The following is a 19,096-nucleotide window of genomic DNA, read 5'->3' as shown; positions in this document are numbered from 1 at the left end:
AAGCTGAAGCTGAAAGTGTTGGAAGGGCCATGTTTCTAGAATGCAGGAGGAGGTAGCCCTGGAGGAAGTCAGACAGGTGGGTCCTGAGCTGCAGCTGCTGCCTTTCCTCACTGTCAGAGTGCCTAGTTCAGGCAGGTACCTGCCACAGGTCAGCCTCTGGCCCTCCCTTTGGAGGCAGTCTTATGGATAAAAGCCAGAAATGAGAAGGGGACTAGACTGGGGCTACTGAGAAACCTCAGGGGATTAGTTTATTTATTCTTTCTTCATTTCCCTTTCTCCCTTGTTCTCCTTTCCACTTTCTTTTCCTCCTTCCCCATTAGCTGAGAGTGAGAAGACTGCCTTTTAATTAGGAAATATCTTCAGTTGAATCCTTGACTGCCCTCCGCCTCCCAAATAAGACAACATCTTTAGAACATATTTTATTGACTTTTGGAAAAAATAGTATAAATCTCTTTGAAGTTGAATGTCTGTACAATCCTTTTCTAGCCTTGTATGGTCCATACAGTTATAACAATATCAGCAGATACAGTGTGTGCGTGTATGTGTGCCTGTGCACTTATACAGACAAATCTGACTCATACAAATGGCTGGTGTTAGGCTGGTCATGGAGTGGTTTGGTTTTTTTTGTTGTTGTAGTTTTGTCAGATGCCTGTAAATTCACAGCAGGGTTTTGGATTGCTAACCTAAAAGATCCATCTGACCTTCCTTCTACTTCTCTCTCCTCTAAGCGCTTGGCCATGGAGGACAGTTCATATACTATCCCACACACTGGGAGCGTTCACTAAGAGCAGAGAAGCTGGGCTTTTTAAAAGCTGAGTAAATGATAAATTTTAGTTAGGAGGGGCAAATCCTGATCTTAATATCATCCACAAGTTACAAATGGAAAGCACATTTGCATAGCTGCTTACGTTTAATCTGCAAATCTTGTAAAATATTTGTTCAGGTTTTCTGTTGCATAGTAACATACTTACAGTACATGGGCTGTCTCCGGGCTGGGCGCCAGAAAAACAACAGATTAATATTTGGAACAAGAAATTACCCACCACTGGGAAACCAATTAGTTCCCTGATAAGAACTTGGTATATAGATGGAAGTAGATGTATTTTGAGCAGCTCATGGCACAGGGGTTGAGGTTCACTTGTTCCCCACTGTGGGGGGATTAAGGGGGAGGGGGAGTACTGAATGTGCTGGTAACTTGAGGCTGGTGGAAACAGCTGCTGGGACCATTACCTTGGAGGGACCTGACACTCCAAGTCTAAATGTTTCCAAAGTGTTAAGAGTTCCAGGGTCTTATCCTTCAGGGAGCTTGCAGGGCAATAACATGAGGGATGAGCCCTTTGCAGGTCAAAGTAAACGAGATGGCAACATCCCCTTTCTTGAGGGAAGTGCTGGAAGCACTTCATGCCCCAGGAATCTGACTTCAAGGTGCTCTATCCTACCCCAAGGGGAACATCACCGGCTGATCTGTAGCTTCCCCAGATCTCAGCCCACCACTCCAAGGACATAATGTCACTAACCTTGGGCTGCCACTTTGAAGTGAGGAAATTTTGCTTTTGATTCAGTCTACTGGACTTCAGTGTCAGGGGGACCCTCTGTCACCATGGGCCAAGGTGGCATCCTCTTTCTGGACATACACCAAGCAGGGAGCTAGAATGGGCTCTGGGAGGCAAATATGGCCTCTAGCCCTCTCCTTACCTCAGGTCAAGGCTGGTCTGTATTCCCTGGGTCAAAGTTCGGAGAGATATGAGGACCCAGGCAGCCTCCAGGCTCTCTTCTGTTTGCCTCTTTGCATTGCTTTCAAGAAAGGGAAGGAATTTACTTTTCTATATGACACCTAACATTATACACTTTCCTTCTTTAGGTTTCAGCCCGGCCTGGAGAGTTAAGAGAGAGTTAAGACCCAAGAACTGTGTATGTGTGTGTGTGTGAGTGTGCACAAACAGGCAAACACATGGGTGTGCACATAAAGTGTGGAGATGCTTCTCATTTTTAGCGGCTATCCCAGGGATACTCCTCCACCAAGAATTTGGGAGGAATGATACAAGGATGAGGGTCTGCATGAAACAAGTGGTCTATGTGGAAATTTCCAAGGGTATAAGCATGAGATGTTCCACTCTCTGCCCCAAAACTGTCCCATCAAATAATGAAAGGGCGAGTTAAGTTTACCAACGATGGCCATGTCCTCTGATTACATAATGTCCCCCACACTGGCCCTTGGAAGAAGAGTAGGGAGGGAGAGCTTCCCTCACAATCCCTACATGCCTCCCCACCCAAAGAAAGAGCAGCTGTGAGCATGTGCAGCGGCAGTGAGCTGGCCCTTGGCTGTGGCCCCAGAACCTATTTTCTTGTAACTGCTGAGCTCACACTCTGGGGGCTGGCCCACATGCTGGAGGGAGAAGCTCTCTTGTTCATATCAGTTCTTCCTTTTCTACACCAGGTTTTTTTCCCTGTAGGCCAATTTCCCACTACAGACTTTAAACTGGCTTTTCCTGCAGCTGCCTGAGCCTGACAAGGTACCCAGGAGAGGGCTCAGAGAGAGCAGGAGAGGAACTTGGTAGAATGGCAAGTGAAACAAAACAAAAAACTCAAAATCCATTAGAAAAATACAGTTCAAGTGGCCCTTTGTCCTCCAGGTTTGTATACAGCAATGCCTGTATTTTTTTTTCCAAGCAATTTAACCTCTGGATCTCCTCTTCCCCATCCCCAAACAGACTCCAGTCCATGCTGACTGTTATCCCAGCCCCCTCTTGATTGGTGGTGTTAACTGGAACTCAGTTCACATCTCTTCTGGATTTTCAGTTGGCAAAGTACCAGACCCAAATGCAAAGGGAGGGCCATACTTGGCCTGAACTTAACATCCATCAATAAGCCTTCCCCTGCCTGCGAGTGGAAGGGTCTCTGCTGGGGGGAGTTCTGGGGCGTCAAAGCAAAGAGTTGGCCGGACCACACTTTTCACTCCTCAGCCTGTCAGTGCCTTCTCCTCCTCACTGTTTCCTTCTCACTTATGCAGGTCTTGGGGCGTAAAGCTGTTGAAAGACCATAACACGTGGCATCACAATTTATCATGACGGACAAGCCCATTAACATCAACAGACTGAGCTGAGCGGCCTCAGCTTTCCAGTCAGCAATGGGAAAGGGGAGGAAGGACTGAAGGAACCCTTACTAGCTCATGAGTAAGTCTTCTATCGATGGGTGGATCTGGGAGGTCCTAGAACCCATGTGTTCCCACCCCTCACACTCCTACTTGTTATAACGAAAGGGGATGTGGCCTGGTGAGATGGAAAGGGCACTGCATGGGGCGTCAAGCAACAATGGTTCAGTGCTCTGTGACACTGGGAAGTCACATCCCCTCTCCAGACCTCAGTTTCCTGATCTGGGAGATCAGGCAGTAAGTTTAGGTCATATTTATAATCTCTTCTAGCTCTATTTAAAAAAATTTACTTAGAATTCTAACTTTTAATAAATTGGGTTCCAGAAAAGGAATGCTTCCAGAGGCTGTGTGTATGTGTGAGAGAGAAAGACAGACAGAGAGAAGGGGGTGAGGAAGGGAAAGAGGGAGGTAGAAAAAAAGGAGAGACAGAGAGAGAGAGGAAAAGACAGAAATAAGAGGGAGGGAGGAGAGAGAGAGAGACAAACAGAGACAGAGAGAGACAGTGACACACACCGAGAAAACACTGGTTGATACTGTATTGCAGAAGTGCCTGAGACACTGTGAATGTTGTTACCAGGCTAGCTGAAGGTTACACAGTTTCAAGAACCAAATCCTAAGAGGTTAAGAACTATGACTGGGTGAAATCAGGTAAAAGGGCAAAGGTGAAGAGGCACAGAACTTGGTCTGAGAACACTGAGTCCAGGATCAGGAACTGGGATCAAAGGGTTAAATTTGGCAGACTCTCCAGGGACTCAGTTGAAGTAGCCAGAAGGTGAAGGCAGTTGCTGCTGAGCCATCTGCCTGAGGCCTTTCTGGTGCATTTCATGCTGGCCCCTTGTCCTTCCTCCTCTGTCCCTAGAACCTTTCAAGTCAGTCCCCCTGGCTCCTGGGGGAGTGGGGCCTAGGTAACAACTCATGGGAGAAAGACCAGAGGTTTTAGAAGATAGCAAATGCAACAGCAGTAGGTTGTGATGGGGCACCCAAGAAGGCTAATATGTGTGAGGGTGTGTTTTTTGAGCACACCTGTGATTTCACTGATACAGGGAATTGCCTATGAGGAAACTCTCTGTACCAGTCTAGATGGGTATCTGCTCTGCAACTTTATGTCTTACAGAGTCGCTGGATGGCTGAGAGATTAAATGACTTGCCCAGGGTCACACAGTCAACACGTGTCAGAGGCAGGCCTTGACTCCTTGTCTTCTTGACCCCAAGGTCAGCTCTTTCCACCACAGCGCAATGGCTCTCATGTTGTATTAGGTTGCAACAGTAGGAGTACAGTGCCTCAAGTAAGGGAAGTTAGGATGGAGCCTGTTTTCTGCCTAGGTCAGATCTGATCTCAGAGTGTCTCTGTGAGTTCTGGGTGCCATATGTGGATAGGTAAAATAACAAGGCAGAAAGTGTACATTGGAAAGTACTCTAGGAGAAGTGGGCAAGAGATCAGTTGAAGGAACTGGGGATGTATAGACTAGAAAAGAGAAGTCTTGGGAAAGGCATGGCAGCTGTCTTCTAGTGTCTGTGGCTGTTTTATGGGAGGATTATTAGGTCTCTGAGGAGCCCCCCCCCCCCCAATCATTCATGTTGTTGAAGCTTTCCCATGCAGTGGTGTATGGAGGAGGTCATATTACTTTGTCAGATAATTGGAGTCCTGTCTGTTGATCTTTGTGCTAATTTCTCTGCTTTTATTTTCTCTTTCTCTATTTTCTCCATGTTCACTTAACTGGTGAGTGATTCATATATGTTTAATTAAAGAAGGACTGTTAACTCCTTTTAAGCTGTCTTTCCTTTATAAGGATCAAAGGATCAAAGACCCTGTCATCCTGAGTGTGCTAGGGTGCTTGCTAATACACCTCCCTCTGGGAGTCCTTCAATTCTGTCTTGGATCATTATATTGATCAGAATAGTTAAGTCTTTCTCAGTTGATCATCACTACAATATTGCTGCTACTGTGTACAATGTTCTCCTGGTTCTGCTCACTTCATTCTGCATCAATTTATACAGGTCTTCCCAGGTTTTTCTGAAACCATCTTGCTCATCATTTCTTACAGCACAATAGTATGCCATCACAATTATATGCCACAACTTATTCAGCCATACCCCAATTAATGTGTATCCCCTCAATTTCCAATTCTTTGCCACCATAAAAAGAGCTGCTATAAATATTTTTGTACATGTAGGTCCTTTTCCTTTTCGTTTGATTTCTTTGGGATATAGACCTAGTGGTCAGATTACTGGGTCAAAGAGTATACACAGTTTTATAACCTTCTGGGCATAGTTCCAAAGCATTCTCCAGAATGGATATACCAGTTCACAACTCCACCAACAGAGCATTAGTGTCCCAATATTTCCACATGCCTACCAATATTTTTCATCTTTCTTTTCTGTCATATTAATCATTCTGATATGTATGAGGTAGTACCTAAGAGTTGTCTCTAATTAATAGTGATTTAGAAAATTTTTTTTATATGACTATAGATGGCTTTGATTTCTTCTTCTGAAAAATGCCTGTTCATATTCTTTGACTATTTATCAACTGGGGAATGGATCTTATTTTTTATAAATTTGGCTCAGTTCCCTATAAAATATGTAGTTGTTTACAGAAAGGAAAGGAAGCCAGATTGGCTATCAAGTAAAAAGGTGAGTATCTCCTCACATTCCAGGTTGTCAGGGACAAGGAAATACAAACTAAAGCAAGACAAAAATGAAGCAACATAAGGCCTTTGAGAAGGGGGTGAGTGGGAGGGAAATGAACAAAAGTGGAAAAAGTCCCACACAACGTGAAGCCCTTCTGAGGATGATGGAGCTGCTTCTGTTGATATGAAGCAATAATAAAAAGGAGCCATAGAAGCTATCAGGTGAAAGTGATTAGTCAATGAAAGAGGAAGAAGAACAGGGCAGTAGGAAGGAATGACTTCCTGCTCAGGGGAACTGGAGCAGCTTTTTGTTGATCTGACAGCCACACAGGTTGGTTGTATTGCTCAGGCCTGAATATGCACATATATGCACATACAGACATGCATGTATATTTATTTGTATAGAAAACCTAAGATCTGCTAAAACAGATGACTACTAGCCACTTGTTGTGATTCACATGGATACAAAGTATGTTGCCAGTAGGAATTCAGAAAGCATTCCCATAGAGGATAAACTGAAGACCAGAGGGGCAAAGGGGACCTTCCTACTGAACGCAAAGGATTCAGAAAAGTAACTAAGGAAAGGGTTTCTGAGGATGGAATCTGGCTGGACAAGAAGTCACAGTAGCCTCCTGGGCAAAGATAGAGGGCAGCTAACAAAGGCCAGAAAAAGGATCTTAGCCAGGTGTCTTGCAAATCTAATCCAAAGGGCTTTAAGATAAAAAGAATGATGGAATATCTTAGGAGAGCAATGATGAAATAAGAATCACACTTGACCTGAAGGTCAAAAGGACAAAACTGAAGAAAGGAGACGTTAGTGAAACTTGTGGCCTCAAACACGAACATGAAAACATCCCAAGTTTAGACAACAAGCCCAAGGAACTAGAGGTGCTAATCTGGGGAGGCAAATGGGACCTCATGAATATTCATAACACACAGGAGGGAGGAGACCCATGCTAGGGAAATGGTGATGTGAACTGGTCTGTCTTATTCAAAAGGAAGTATATATTCTCTATGTTCCCGAGCTAAATTTGTGTGAAAAAAATCCATGAGCAGGGGTGGAACAGCAGGGAGCCCAAGGGAAAACAAGTACTGTGGCAAAGCAGAAGTGGTTTGGTCACCAGGAGGGCACATAAGCATCCATCTGGGCATTAGAAGGAGAGAGATGAGGAGTTCAGGAAACAGATTTTGAGTAGAGCATGATATGAGGGCCCTTTAATAATCTCTTGGAGGTTCCCTCTCTGTCAAAACCAGATAGCTAACAACTAGAGCTGCTTTAATGATAACTTCATCATTCAAGAAGGGGTGGAAGCAATTTCAAAGGCATCAGAAGAAAGATGGGTAGGATCCCAAAGTCTAAAATTCTAAAAGAGATTCCAGGAGGTTGGGAAATTCTAAAGAATGACAGGAAACAATTCTGAAGAAAGGGAAGAAAAGGAACGCCATCTGACAAGAGGAATGTGGATGCAAAAGGAGCTCACCCAACAGAAGACAGAAATAAAGAATTACTACAAGGATGTGGTGCAGGTCTGTAAAAATCCATGCCAAAAGTGTAGCAGAGGGTGGGTAAGGAAATCCAAAGACAATAAAAAGATAGTGTGTGTATATGTGTGTGTGTGTGTGTGTGTGTGTGTGTGTGTGTGTGTGTGTGTGTATGTGTGTGTGTGTGGTTACACTGGGAGAAAAAGGAGAATCAAGGAACGGGGAGGACCACTGTTTGGGGAGGACAAAGTGATGGTAACTGACAGCAAAGAGAGGGTGCAGTTGTTCAAGGCTTCTTTTGTCTGTTTTTTTTTCTCTGTCAAGGAACCTGACCTTTGGACTGGAAATGGAAGAATAAAGATGATGTTGAAATTTAAAATGAATGAAGAAGGAGATGGTCAGAGTGCACCTACACTGCTCTCGGTGAATTTGCATCACATGCTCACATGAAGTACACCATCAGGTACTGAAAGAATGCCAGACTGATGAGCCAGTCAGTGATATCTGAAAGATCATGGAAAATGGGAGGAGCGTCAGACGAGAAAATGGAGAAAAGCAAATGCTGTTCTGATTTTCAAAAATGGAAAGAGAATAGAGCCTGCAAAGTAAAGGTCAGTGAAATTGACTTAATTCTGAGAAACCTTTTAGAATGGATCCTTAAAGAGGATCTACAAAAAAACATCTAGAGAGGGCCACAGAAATGACAAAAAGTTGCATGGCTTCAGGGACGCTTTGTGAATAAGAATCGCCTTATTTCCTTTTTTTTTTTTGGATGGGGTTATTAAACTGGTAGATCAGGGATATATTGTAGATATAATTTACCTAGATTTTAATAAATCATTTGGTGAAATGTTTCATAGTATTTTTAGGGAAAGGACTGAAAGATGTGGGCTAGATTCTATAGTTGGACGGATTTGGAGCTAGTTGAATGGCTGGACTCAAAGAATAGTCATCATTGATGGTTAATGTCATCTTGGCAGGAGATCGCACTAGTAGAGTCCCCCAGGGATCTCTGTGCTCTGCTCTCTGCAATTGAAGACTTTTATCAGTGACTTGGATAAAGGTATAGCTGGCACACTCCTCAACTTTTTAGATGACAAAAAGCCAGGAGGGATGGTTAATGTGCTGGATGACAAAGTCAAGATTCAGAATGGTCTGGGCAGGTTAGAACTTTGGGATGCATCTAATAAAATGGAATTCACGAGGGTTAAGTTTAAAGTCTTACACTTGGGTTCAAGAAATCAACTTCAAAGGTACAAGATAGGCAAAGTATCATTAGATATGGCAGGCTGCCTAAAAAGATCTGGGGGTTTTTAATGAATGACCAGGAATGGCAGCCAAAAAAGCTGATGTAATCTGCGTTTTTATTAGAACATAGAGAGTATTGAGGAGTAAAACTGAGATAGTCTGGGTGCACTTTGCCCTGGCCAGCCTACATCTGGAAGACTATGTTCGGTTCTGGGCACCATAGTTCAAGAGGGAAATTGATAAATTGAGGAATGTCCAGAGGTGGCCAACAAGGATCAGTTAGAGAAATGAGAGATGAGAAACTAGAGAAGACACAGGGGAGACCTGATAACTGTCTTCAAATATCTGAATGGCTGTCACATAGAAGAATGAATAGGCTTGTTCTATTTGGTCCCAGAAGGCAAAGCCGAGAACAATGGTTAGAAATTGTGCAGAGACAAATTCAGGCTTTCTAACAATTAGAGCTGCCCTAAAGGGGAATGCACTGCCTCCAGGGATAGCACCTTCCTTCTCTCTGGAGGTCTTCAAGCAGAGGCTGCATGATCACTTGTCCAGAATACTAGGATGGGGATTCCCTCTGGGACATGGCATGGACTAGATGACCATTGAAGTCCCTTCCAACTTTAAAATTTTCTGATTCTGTGGGTGACAAAGAGAGACTTCTCTTTCAGGTAGATTATTATGTTTTCTGTGATCACAGTTCCTCACCATCACCACCCTTTGTGAGGGTTATGATCTCATAATGGATTCCCCCCCTATCCACCCAAACTGGAACAACTTGGGAAGCTTGGGTCTTCAGGCTCCCTAAAATTATTTTCTTTACTCCAATCCCTGCTGAGAGGTAACAATCAGCAAGAATAAAGATGAGTGATTCCAAAAGTGGCATGAGAAAAATAAGCACAAAGACCTGCATAGGGACCCAGAGGGCAGGAGGCACTTGTGGTCAGGGACTAGTTGGGGAAGTCAAATAAGATCAAGGAGACTTTTAGAGCCCTGGGAAAGAGATGTGAGTAAAAATATCAGCCTTATAATTGTGGCCAGTGTTCAAGGACTTGTTTCTACTTAAGGCAGACTGACTGTTCCCTTGGGTGAAGGTCTCATACAACTACGTTACTGTCCAAAATTTAGGAAATTGCCCTGTGCAGAGAATTTCCAGCTGAGTTATTTCATACAAATGGCAGAAGGATACAAGGTCAATTCATAAAGCAAACTGTCAGAATGCCATTGAATAAACAGGGGACTTATGGTAAGAGAATGAAAGAGAAGTGAACAGAGACCTGGAAAGGCAAGCCTATGATTAGCACAACCAGTGCTGTAGCCTGATCATGGGAGATCCACTTAACAGGTGGTTATTTCTGACCTGAAACCATGCTAACAGTTCCTCGATGTTGAAATGTCTCCAGAACTGAGATTTCACTAAGATCCCCAAAACAGACATGTGAGGAGAGGAAAATTTAGTGAAAGGCTAATATCATTGAACTTAGGTCCTACAGTGAGAAGGACTGAGGCATGTACCAAGACAGGAAGGAATTGATGGAATGCTATTACTGGTGAGGTCACTGTTCTGCCATGGAAAATGGAAAGTATAGAATTCTGGAGCTGGAAGAGACCTTCGAAGTCATTCTAATCCAATCAAGGCCTCTACTATACAGATGAAAAGATTCATGAATACTGAGGTAAAGTGACTGGCCCAAAGTCACTCAGTGCATCTGTGCTGGAGCTGGGAGTAAAGTCCAAGCCACTTAACTCTCAGCCCTTTGCCCCATTCACCACACCGAAGCTCCTCTCCCTGCCACCTCAGAGTTTTGTGAGGATCAGATTTTTAAAATCCAGGTGAGTTCCTTCTAAAGTGGAAAATGCTATAATGGTAAATTGGAAAGCAACCAAGATGGAGAAATTTCCCTGTTTGTAAAATGCCAGGTCTGCCCTCAATGCCACTTAAGGTTCCTTCTGGTTCTCAAGGTCTCTGAGGCTAGATAAATGTTAGTTCTTGTTATAGAACTTCAGGGTTGGGAGGGATTGCAAAGGGCTTCAGCTGAACCTCTCTCTAAATAGGAATCTACAACCTCCCAAGCAGGTGACCACTCAGCTTCACCTTTAAGGTCATCAGTTATATCTATTATTTGTGCTGTCACAGCAAAGCTAGAAGAGATCTTTAAGGACACTGACTCCAACCCCCTCTTTTTACAGATGAGGAAACTGAGGTACAGAGACATTAAGTGAGGTACCCAGAACCACAGAGCTAGTAGGACTTGAACCCACAATCTCTTGACTCCTAGTCCAGTACCTTATTTACTAAGTCACATTGGCAATTTAAGAATAAGAGCCATTAAAATAAGGATTTAATTGTATCTACCATTTGGCCTTCACAAAGACTGAGAAGTATGTATTTTGGAAAGATTTTCCATGATAAACATTGATGCCAAAGGGTTTTCTGGTTAAGCCTGAGTTATCTAAAAAATGTAATTAACCAGGACATCTCATTCCCTAAATATGCTGGTTAATCAGGGCTTTTCCGTATGATTTAACGCTAAGACATGCTAGAAAGTTCCCTTTCCAAAGCATCTGCCAACATCAGCTAATCATCCCCACAGTCTAAGGTTGGCCAGGGTCAGAGACATATCGATTTTGGATTGAGAAGGGGGATGAGAAACTTGGGGAATAGAGGCTTTACATGATGAGCTCTGACTCAGTCTCAATTTCAGCAAACACTAAGTAAGAGATAGAAGGCTCTCTGTGAGAGAAATGAAACTGACCTGGGTCAGCAGTCGTCTGTTTCTTTTTGGAGTTGCTAACAATTTGATTTTCATTCATCATTCGGACATCCTGATCCTCAACATGATTACTGCAGAAGGAAGAAAATGGGGAGATTCAATCAATCTTCTGGGCCAAGACATGGCCATCATCAATCCTCTCTGAGAATCACCATCTGGTCTACTAAAGCCTCCCCTAGAAAGGACTGCCAACAAATGATATTGCTGTTTCCCATTAGGTCTTGCTCACAAACCTGATAATGGTGTACTTCTCTCGGTGGCAGATCTCTTCATCCTCCGTAAAGAGAATGGTGTGGTAGGGGACTATAGGATCACAGGTAGGCAGGATGCCATGTACCACATGGCTGACCATGTCTAGGATACCATTGTATACCAACAAGTCATCGACAAGGAGCTAGAGAAAGAGGCAGAGACAATGTTAATGGTAAATAATGATAAAAGGATGGGATAAGAAAGACCTTTGGTTTACTCCCATGATGCCTCCTCACACAGGACATTAGAATGGTGTGCCCAGAAAAATCCCTCATCCCCCTCACCAGGCAGCTGTCATCTTACCCAAAGCTACCACTTGATTTGAGTCTGGAAACCACTGCTTAAGAGGAATGACTGAGAGAATTGTCATGAAAGGCCATCTGAAAGTCTACCAAGTGGAGAAAGAGGAAGAAATTTGTTTTAACTTGCTCCAGAGGGTTAAACTTGGACCAATAAGGAGCTATTATAGGGAAACCAATTTTGGCTCAATATAATTATGGAGGTACTATCCAACAATATGTAACAGGCTGCCTTAGGAAGTAGTAATCACCATCTGTTGAGATTCTGGAGAAGGATGACACTGGATGGGAGGTTAGTACTTCCAACTCTAAAATGTTTGGCAAAGTTGTTAGGGAGGGACTCCTTTAGACTGTCCTGAATTAGTAGCCTCTGGGTGGTGACCAGGAGTAGGTTGTTATGGCAGGGAATGTATCCCAGTTGGCCAGGGGAGCTGGGTGGCATTAGTCTCTTCCAAGGACACCATTCTAGTTGGAAGTAGGTAGCCAACCACTCCTCTAAGAGTGGGGGCGGGGGGGGAAATTTGTAACTCTCTGACTGAATCCAAACTTCACAGAACAAATCCCCTGGGGATGTGAATTCAGTCAAAGGGCCTCACTTGAGGATCTAGAGGGCCAAATGGGGCAGGTTCCCCACCTCTGGACAAGGGGGATACAAAGGAAAAAATGACTCAGTCCCTGGCCTGTGGGGGAACAACATGGAGAGTTCAGTCAATGTAAAATATGTAATTAGTAAGTACACAATAACTGGGGAGAGGGGACTAGATTTGGAAAGCCCTTGTGTGAGAGGTGGTATTTGATGCAGCCCTGAAGGGAAGCAGGGAGTCGGAAAGGCAGAAATAAGAAGGGGCAGCTTATATAAAATCACAGAGGCAGGAGATGCCATGCTGTGGATGGTGAACAGAAAATAGGCCAATCTGGCTAGGATGTAGAGTGCTTGAGGGGGAAGAACATGAAAGTCTCAAAAGACGGAATGGAAATGCCTGACAGAGGCATTTGTCCCTTCTCCTAGAGGCACCAGGAAATCCTGGAAGGATGCCAAGCAGGCACAGGTTAGATTTATGGAGGAAAAGAGATGGGGGGCACACCCCCCAAAACACCTTTTAAATCTCCAATCACAAAGATAAAGATAGTGATCTGAGGGAGATGGTGTTTAAAGGATGTAACCCTTAAAGGGAAAAGTCTCTACAGACTCTCTGAATAAAGACCACCTCCCAAGAGATGGCATGACTTCAAAGGAGCAGAGTACAGAATTCAAGGGCAGGTGGGAAGAGGCTGTGGAGTTAACAGTGCTGGGACTTGAACCTGGGTCATGATTCCAAGTTTGGAATCACATCTTTTGAGAACACAACTATGACTTTCCGATTTTTTACCAGTCCCACAGAAGCAAAGGGGCCGTATGACAGCCAGGCATGCTCAGGAGGGCTTGGCACCAGGGACCTGCATCCTGAGAGAAAACTTGCTCTCCTCGTTATGTTTTAAGCTCACAGCAGGGAGCACTCACATCCTGGGAGACGAGACATTGGTTTTCAAAGTCACGACTAAATGAAAAAAAAATCATCTTGCCAAGGGGCAATTAGCAGCCAGCAGAATGAGCACTTACTCCGAATTCCTTTACTCCTCGATGGGGAGTTTTTGCATAATTCCACAATTTGATCATAGACACAGTGGTAGGCAGATCAAAGATCACATAAACCCGATTCACCTGTCAGAGGAAAGACTGGTCAAGCAGACATGTTTGGCAACAGAAAGGAACTGACACAGAGTCAGGAAAGCCAAAGGTGAGCGTGAAGAGATACTATGCTGAGAAAGGGGGCAATAATGCTAAAGTAGGGACTAAACGTTTGCAGGCACAATCATGGGACTTAATGCTGGCAGGGACCTGGAGGATCACAGTCTAACACTCTCACTTTGTAGGAAGAACCTGAGGCCCAGACAGGTTGCTTACAACCACTGGGGTTTGGAAAAGGATTCCCATAAGAGGGGGTGGCTGAGTGAAGCCCTGAAGGACTTAGTGAGGTCCCAGAGCCAGAATTCAGATCAGAGTCCTCAGACTCCAAAGTCAGGGGTCTTTCCACTCCACCACCCTGATGAATCTCAATGAGGGCAAGTCCCACTGTGCTCTGGGGTCCCACCAACATAAGGCCTATTTACCTGGACAGTCTCCTGACAGCTGAGAGTCAGCCTTGTCCCATGTGGCTGCATTTTGTAACAACAGCCTCAGCAAACAGCAGAATGCTGACGAGGCTCTCTGAGGAGCTGTTTCTCAGGTGCTCACATCACCCTCCTCACTAGGGAGGCTTTGTAATGCCTGCTCCACCCTGGCTTCCCCAGCCCAGTGGCCTGGGGCCCAGCAGAGAGGAGCAGAGCATTCCTAACTAAATGTCTCCTATTTAGCTTTCCTTCCCTTTACCCACAGACCATAAATTAAACACAGATAGGAGAACATGTCTCAAAAAGCAGAACTGCATAATTGTGGGGAAAGATGGTAAATTTCCAGGGAGGGGTGAGGGAAACCAATTTAAAAATTTCATTCTTGTCACAGGATCATAAGGATTATAGGATTTTGAATTGGACAGGAACATGTAGATCATCTGGTTCCCTCTCATGACAGTGGTAAATTGAGCCCCAAAGAGGGGAAGAAGAGATCAGGGATGAGAAGCTGGGGCTCCCAACTCCCAGGTCAGGCTTGTCTCCATCCTGGGAGCCAGCCCTTGGTCTCCACTAGTACTTGGGCAGTGCTTTTTTTTTCAGATCCTAGCATCAGTCAGGGTATCCTAAGGTAGGGGAAAGAACTCCATAGCTGTAGTCATATGAAATGAATTCAAATCCTAGCTGTGCCATGTAGGAGATATGTAGCATTGGGCAGATCACATCTGTCTTGGCTCAGGGGCCTGAGCTAGATGCTTTTCGAGATCTCTTCTAGCTCTAACTCCTACAATGTGATAACAACCTCATGCTTTCGTTCTGATTTGGAAAAATAAAAGTCAAAGGCAGCTTGGCACTCTCAAATTTTAAACACCAGTGAGGGTGTGGAGCACAGAGGACAGCTCCTCAGAAAACAGTGGCCATGGCACAGCCAGTTCTGCTCCTTCCTCTAACCATTTTGGACAACCACAGTAGGACCACAGAATCTCCGTCACTTGGTCCCCATTATGCAGAGCCTCAGGAGAAGGTGTAGCCTGGTGATATGGAGAACAGTGGAAACCCTGGGATCCTTTTCTTCCAGATGCTGTGATGGCTATGGAGACTCATTCTTTGGATGGCGAGGGCTACACACAACAAACTTAAGGACAGGTGAGGAACACCAGAGTTGAACCTGAGACTAGATGTCAGTAACAGCAACAAGGATATAGGAGTCCCTCCCATTGCTTTAGTGTTTCTCAGTTTACAAAGGAACTTTAACACACAATATATTATTTGATCCTCACAATGCCCCTGTGAGACAGACTGGATAATAATCTCTTCCCTTCATCAATAGAGAAAATGAGGCTCACAGAGATAAAATGACTTGCCCAAGGTCACAAAGCTAGTTGTTGCCAGAGGCAGAATTAAAATCTCATTTTTCCTACTTCCAAATCCAAGGCTTTTTCCATTATCTTTGACATATACTAAATTAAAATAAAAAACATTTTCCACCAAACAGAAGAATGTTTCAATATACAGCATGCGGTATTGGTTAACCCTACCAAGCCAGGAAGAATCGGGGCCAGCCACATGTGTCTGCCATCACTGGTGTCATTCACTTGGTCAATGAGCTTGTCTGGAGTTCGGACATCTCCACACACCCCCTCTAGGGTATTCACACTGTCTGGGAAAGCGGCAATGTCTGAGGTGAACCTTTAAGCTCTAATAACCCAAACGAAGTACTCAGCACACCATTTTCCAATCTATATCTGCCAACCTACATCAAGATGATGGGAGAACTCAGGGGAGTATGGGGCCAAAGTATCAGGCAGGCAGAAGCTGCTGCATGCTACTCTTGGTAGCTGCTGAAGTGACAGCCAAATTAGGGATGTTCAAGAGAAAATGAGAGTGCATGAAGGCAGAAAGGAACAGGAGCACAGGGGGTGGGCCAGGCCAGTCTTAAGAAGAATAAAGTAGAGAAGACTGGCCGAAAGGTTGACTGATAAATCTAAGCTTCCCAGAACTGTTAAAGACGCGGGAAGAAAAAAGACTATTAAATGAGAAAGGGAAATTTAGAAGTGTGAGGTTTTTTCTGGGAGGGTGAGGGGAAGGTGGCATGGGGGAGAAAAGTTGGAAGAGGAATCCAGAGAAGGAGGAAGGATGGTAACTGACAGTAATCACCTAGGCAGAAAAGTGACCTGACAGTTCTGATAACCTGAAACCACTTTCCTAGTCACAGCAGGAGCATGGTGGGAGGAATGCCTCGGGCCCTAATGGGCCTCTCTCCAGCAAGAATATCACAGTTTGGGGGGGTGGAGGTGGCCAAATGGAGGCTAGGAATTGGATAATTTATGCTGATCCCACATTTGGACATGAAGTTCTAGCCAATCCCTTAGAACCTGTGTGACCCATAGCAGCTCTGAACCAGGTGGTAGGGGTTGGCTCTAATCACAAGGGCTGCCTATGGAGATATGACCTGACTCCGATCCAAAAGTTCATGGGGATTTTCAAGAACTAAAGACAGGCTTAAGTCTCCTGTCTCAGAAGCATATTTAACAAGGTGACAATTTTTAAAAATAAAACTTGACACTAACATGCAATGTAACTGACTTGTTCCCTCCCAACCTCCTACATCCCCTTCCATGTGGGAGGACGGGTCATTCTGTACAATAAAGGATACTGTTTTCAGTCAAAGGAATTCTTTCTCCATGTTCATTATATAGTTCCAGTCCATTCAGGCCAATGTAATATGGATCTCCCCAGCTGGTGAGAAGTTGAAACTGGAAGATGACTGCAATAGACTATTAAGGACTATCAACTTAATTTTTGTGGAGAATAAAATAAAAACAGCAAGGGATGGATGAGTTTCATTGTTCATTTAAAACTGTAGACTGGGGGGAAAAAAAAGGAATTTTCTTCTCCTCTGGGGCTGAGGCCTCTAAAATATTTCAAAGCTGTGGCTGTTCAAGAGAGGCAGTGAGAAATTGTGGAAAGAACACTGGATCTTCAATCAGAAGACCCCAGGTCTAATACACCCAGATACTGATATGCAGGTGTGTCCATGTCCTCCCAAGGGGCTTCCCATTGCCACATGCCCATGCCCATCCTATGTGACTTGTCCAGAGCCCACAAGAAGTTCCTCAGGACTGGATGGGGAAGTGGCATGGAGGGAGGTACAGTGGTGCATCTGCCATGCTAAGGACATTCCTAGAGTCCTCCTGACTTCTTCTTAAAGATGTCAGTAGAACACATGGGTTGTGTCTCTCCCTTACTCTTGCTGAACCAGCCTGTCTTCCTTTTCTATCATATACATTTCTCTAACTACATTTTTTACTCTGAACTTCCTTTATAATGCATTGCAGCCCATTCACCCCCAGCACATGTTTCTTAAGTGCTCTTTGGGCGATATTCATTTTTAATTTGCCATTTATTAGCTGTGTTTATTTCTTCATTTGTAAAATGGAGAGAGTAATACCTCTACCATGTTACCTCAATTACTTAACAACCAAATACTTACTAGGCACCTACTATGTGCCAAGCACTCTCTCAGCTGCTGGAGATACAATAAACAAGGCAGGATGAATACAACATGTCTGTAGACAGAAGCACCAATCCTGATTTGGTAACTGATCCACTGTGTGACCTCATGGCTTCAGTTTCCTTACCTGTAAAATGGACAGTACAACTGCTCTGCCTTTCCTGTTGGGTACCAAATGAGATTAAATGGATGTCATTTTGACCTTTTCAGAAGTGACCTACTATAAATACTGAAGAAAGTGATATTAGCACAATCCTTGTCAGGGTTAATCCTTCCATATGGTTAAAGATTATGAAGCACAGAACAGAGGTTTCTAAAGTGGGCAAACCCATCCCCTAAGGGGCACTAGAATGATTGGGGGGGGGGTAGCAGCCTCGGATGCAATTGAGGGGTGTTGAATAAAAATAAGGGGGCAGTGGAAGCATAAGGAAAGAAGAGAAGATAAGAAAATTTTGAAAAAGCATTCGTACACTTCATCTGTTGTGCAACAGAGTTAAAGTTGTAGTGATTACATTTTTTTCCAAATAAACACAGAAAATGCAAATTATAACTATCAGTGCTCAAGTCCACCGACAGGTCTTAACAGGCAAGTATTGGCAGGTGTCCTGCATTGTCAGGAAGTTCAGCATAAATCAGCAGGAATCTGTTCAGGTAATGATTTGTTTACAATACGATAACATAGGGTTACATGACTCAATATTGTGTCATCAAATTTCAATGCAGGAAAGACCCCACAAAATTACAACAAATTATTTAATATGAGTCATTTAAAAAATACATATTTTATATTTTTTTGAAATGGTGCAAAAATAAAAAAAAACTGTTAAAGGGTTAAAGAAGGTAGATTTCTGTGGGGCACTGAGTAATTTTTTTTTAAAGGAGGTGGTAGGCCAAATAAGTTTGGGAACCTCTGGCACGGAAAAAGGGAAGGCAGGACTTTATTCACTGCCACTTCCCATTCACTCCTCACTTAGTACAGAAGAGGGATATAGGGTGGGGATAGATCACTTAATAGAATACTATCCTCCAATAGTGAAGAAGCTCTGAGAAGTGACCCCTTTACTAATCCCACCCCCCTTCCCTGCTTCAGTGGGTCTTCCTGACCAACCCCAATATGATCCTTTTTAGTGTCTCTTATGAAGTCACTGTCAGAGATGAAAAATTAAGGCATTATGATGTGTAGTCCATGTGCTTTTCCCCTAGAAGATTGTGTAATAAGGTGAATTATAAGTTGTAAAAGTAATTGTTTTAAATCAATAGAGGGTTAATATTTCTCCCTGGTAAAATGAAAGTTCCCTGATGGCAGGAACTGTTCTGGTTTTAGCTTTGTATTCCCAATGTCTAGTGCAGTGCTTTACACATAGGAGGTGCTTAATAAATTCTGAGTTATGTTAAGTAATGATTCTTTAAAACTCAAGGAACTAGTATAGCAGCCTGTAACCCCTCTGTACCTTAATAGTTTTTATGAACTGCTGTGGTCTAAAATATTCATTAAGGCAACTTCCTGGTAATGAATGTCTCTGAACCTGGCTAGACTCGTTATCAAGCTAGACATAATCTATCTCTGGGCTGGTCCTGAAAAATTTCGAGCTGAGTGG

The 19,096-nt window shown here is 43.8% G+C and overlaps 1 protein-coding gene across 3 annotated transcripts in view; it reads right to left on the bottom strand.

The window, feature by feature from the left end:
- Positions 1 to 406: 406 nt before the first annotated feature.
- Positions 407 to 19,096, bottom strand: part of KATNIP (katanin interacting protein) — a 213,207-nt gene continuing 194,517 nt past the window's right edge. For all 3 annotated transcript variants that reach the window (XM_072598101.1, XM_072598109.1, XM_072598116.1), the window contains 6 exons: positions 16,641 to 16,751; positions 15,523 to 15,662; positions 13,437 to 13,538; positions 11,519 to 11,679; positions 11,268 to 11,356; positions 407 to 3,026 (listed from right to left, as the gene is read on the bottom strand). In XM_072598101.1, coding sequence (XP_072454202.1) covers positions 2,968 to 3,026; positions 11,268 to 11,356; positions 11,519 to 11,679; positions 13,437 to 13,538; positions 15,523 to 15,662; positions 16,641 to 16,751 — 662 coding nt within the window. In that variant the 3' untranslated portion in view covers positions 407 to 2,967. The remainder of the gene's footprint in view (positions 3,027 to 11,267; positions 11,357 to 11,518; positions 11,680 to 13,436; positions 13,539 to 15,522; positions 15,663 to 16,640; positions 16,752 to 19,096) is intronic.

Source organism: Notamacropus eugenii, chromosome 1 (genome assembly GCF_028372415.1).
Source record: "Notamacropus eugenii isolate mMacEug1 chromosome 1, mMacEug1.pri_v2, whole genome shotgun sequence".
Taxonomy (NCBI): Eukaryota; Metazoa; Chordata; class Mammalia; order Diprotodontia; family Macropodidae; genus Notamacropus; species Notamacropus eugenii.
The sequence above is the reverse complement of the archived record's forward strand: the minus strand, read 5'-3'. Positions and strand labels throughout refer to the sequence as shown.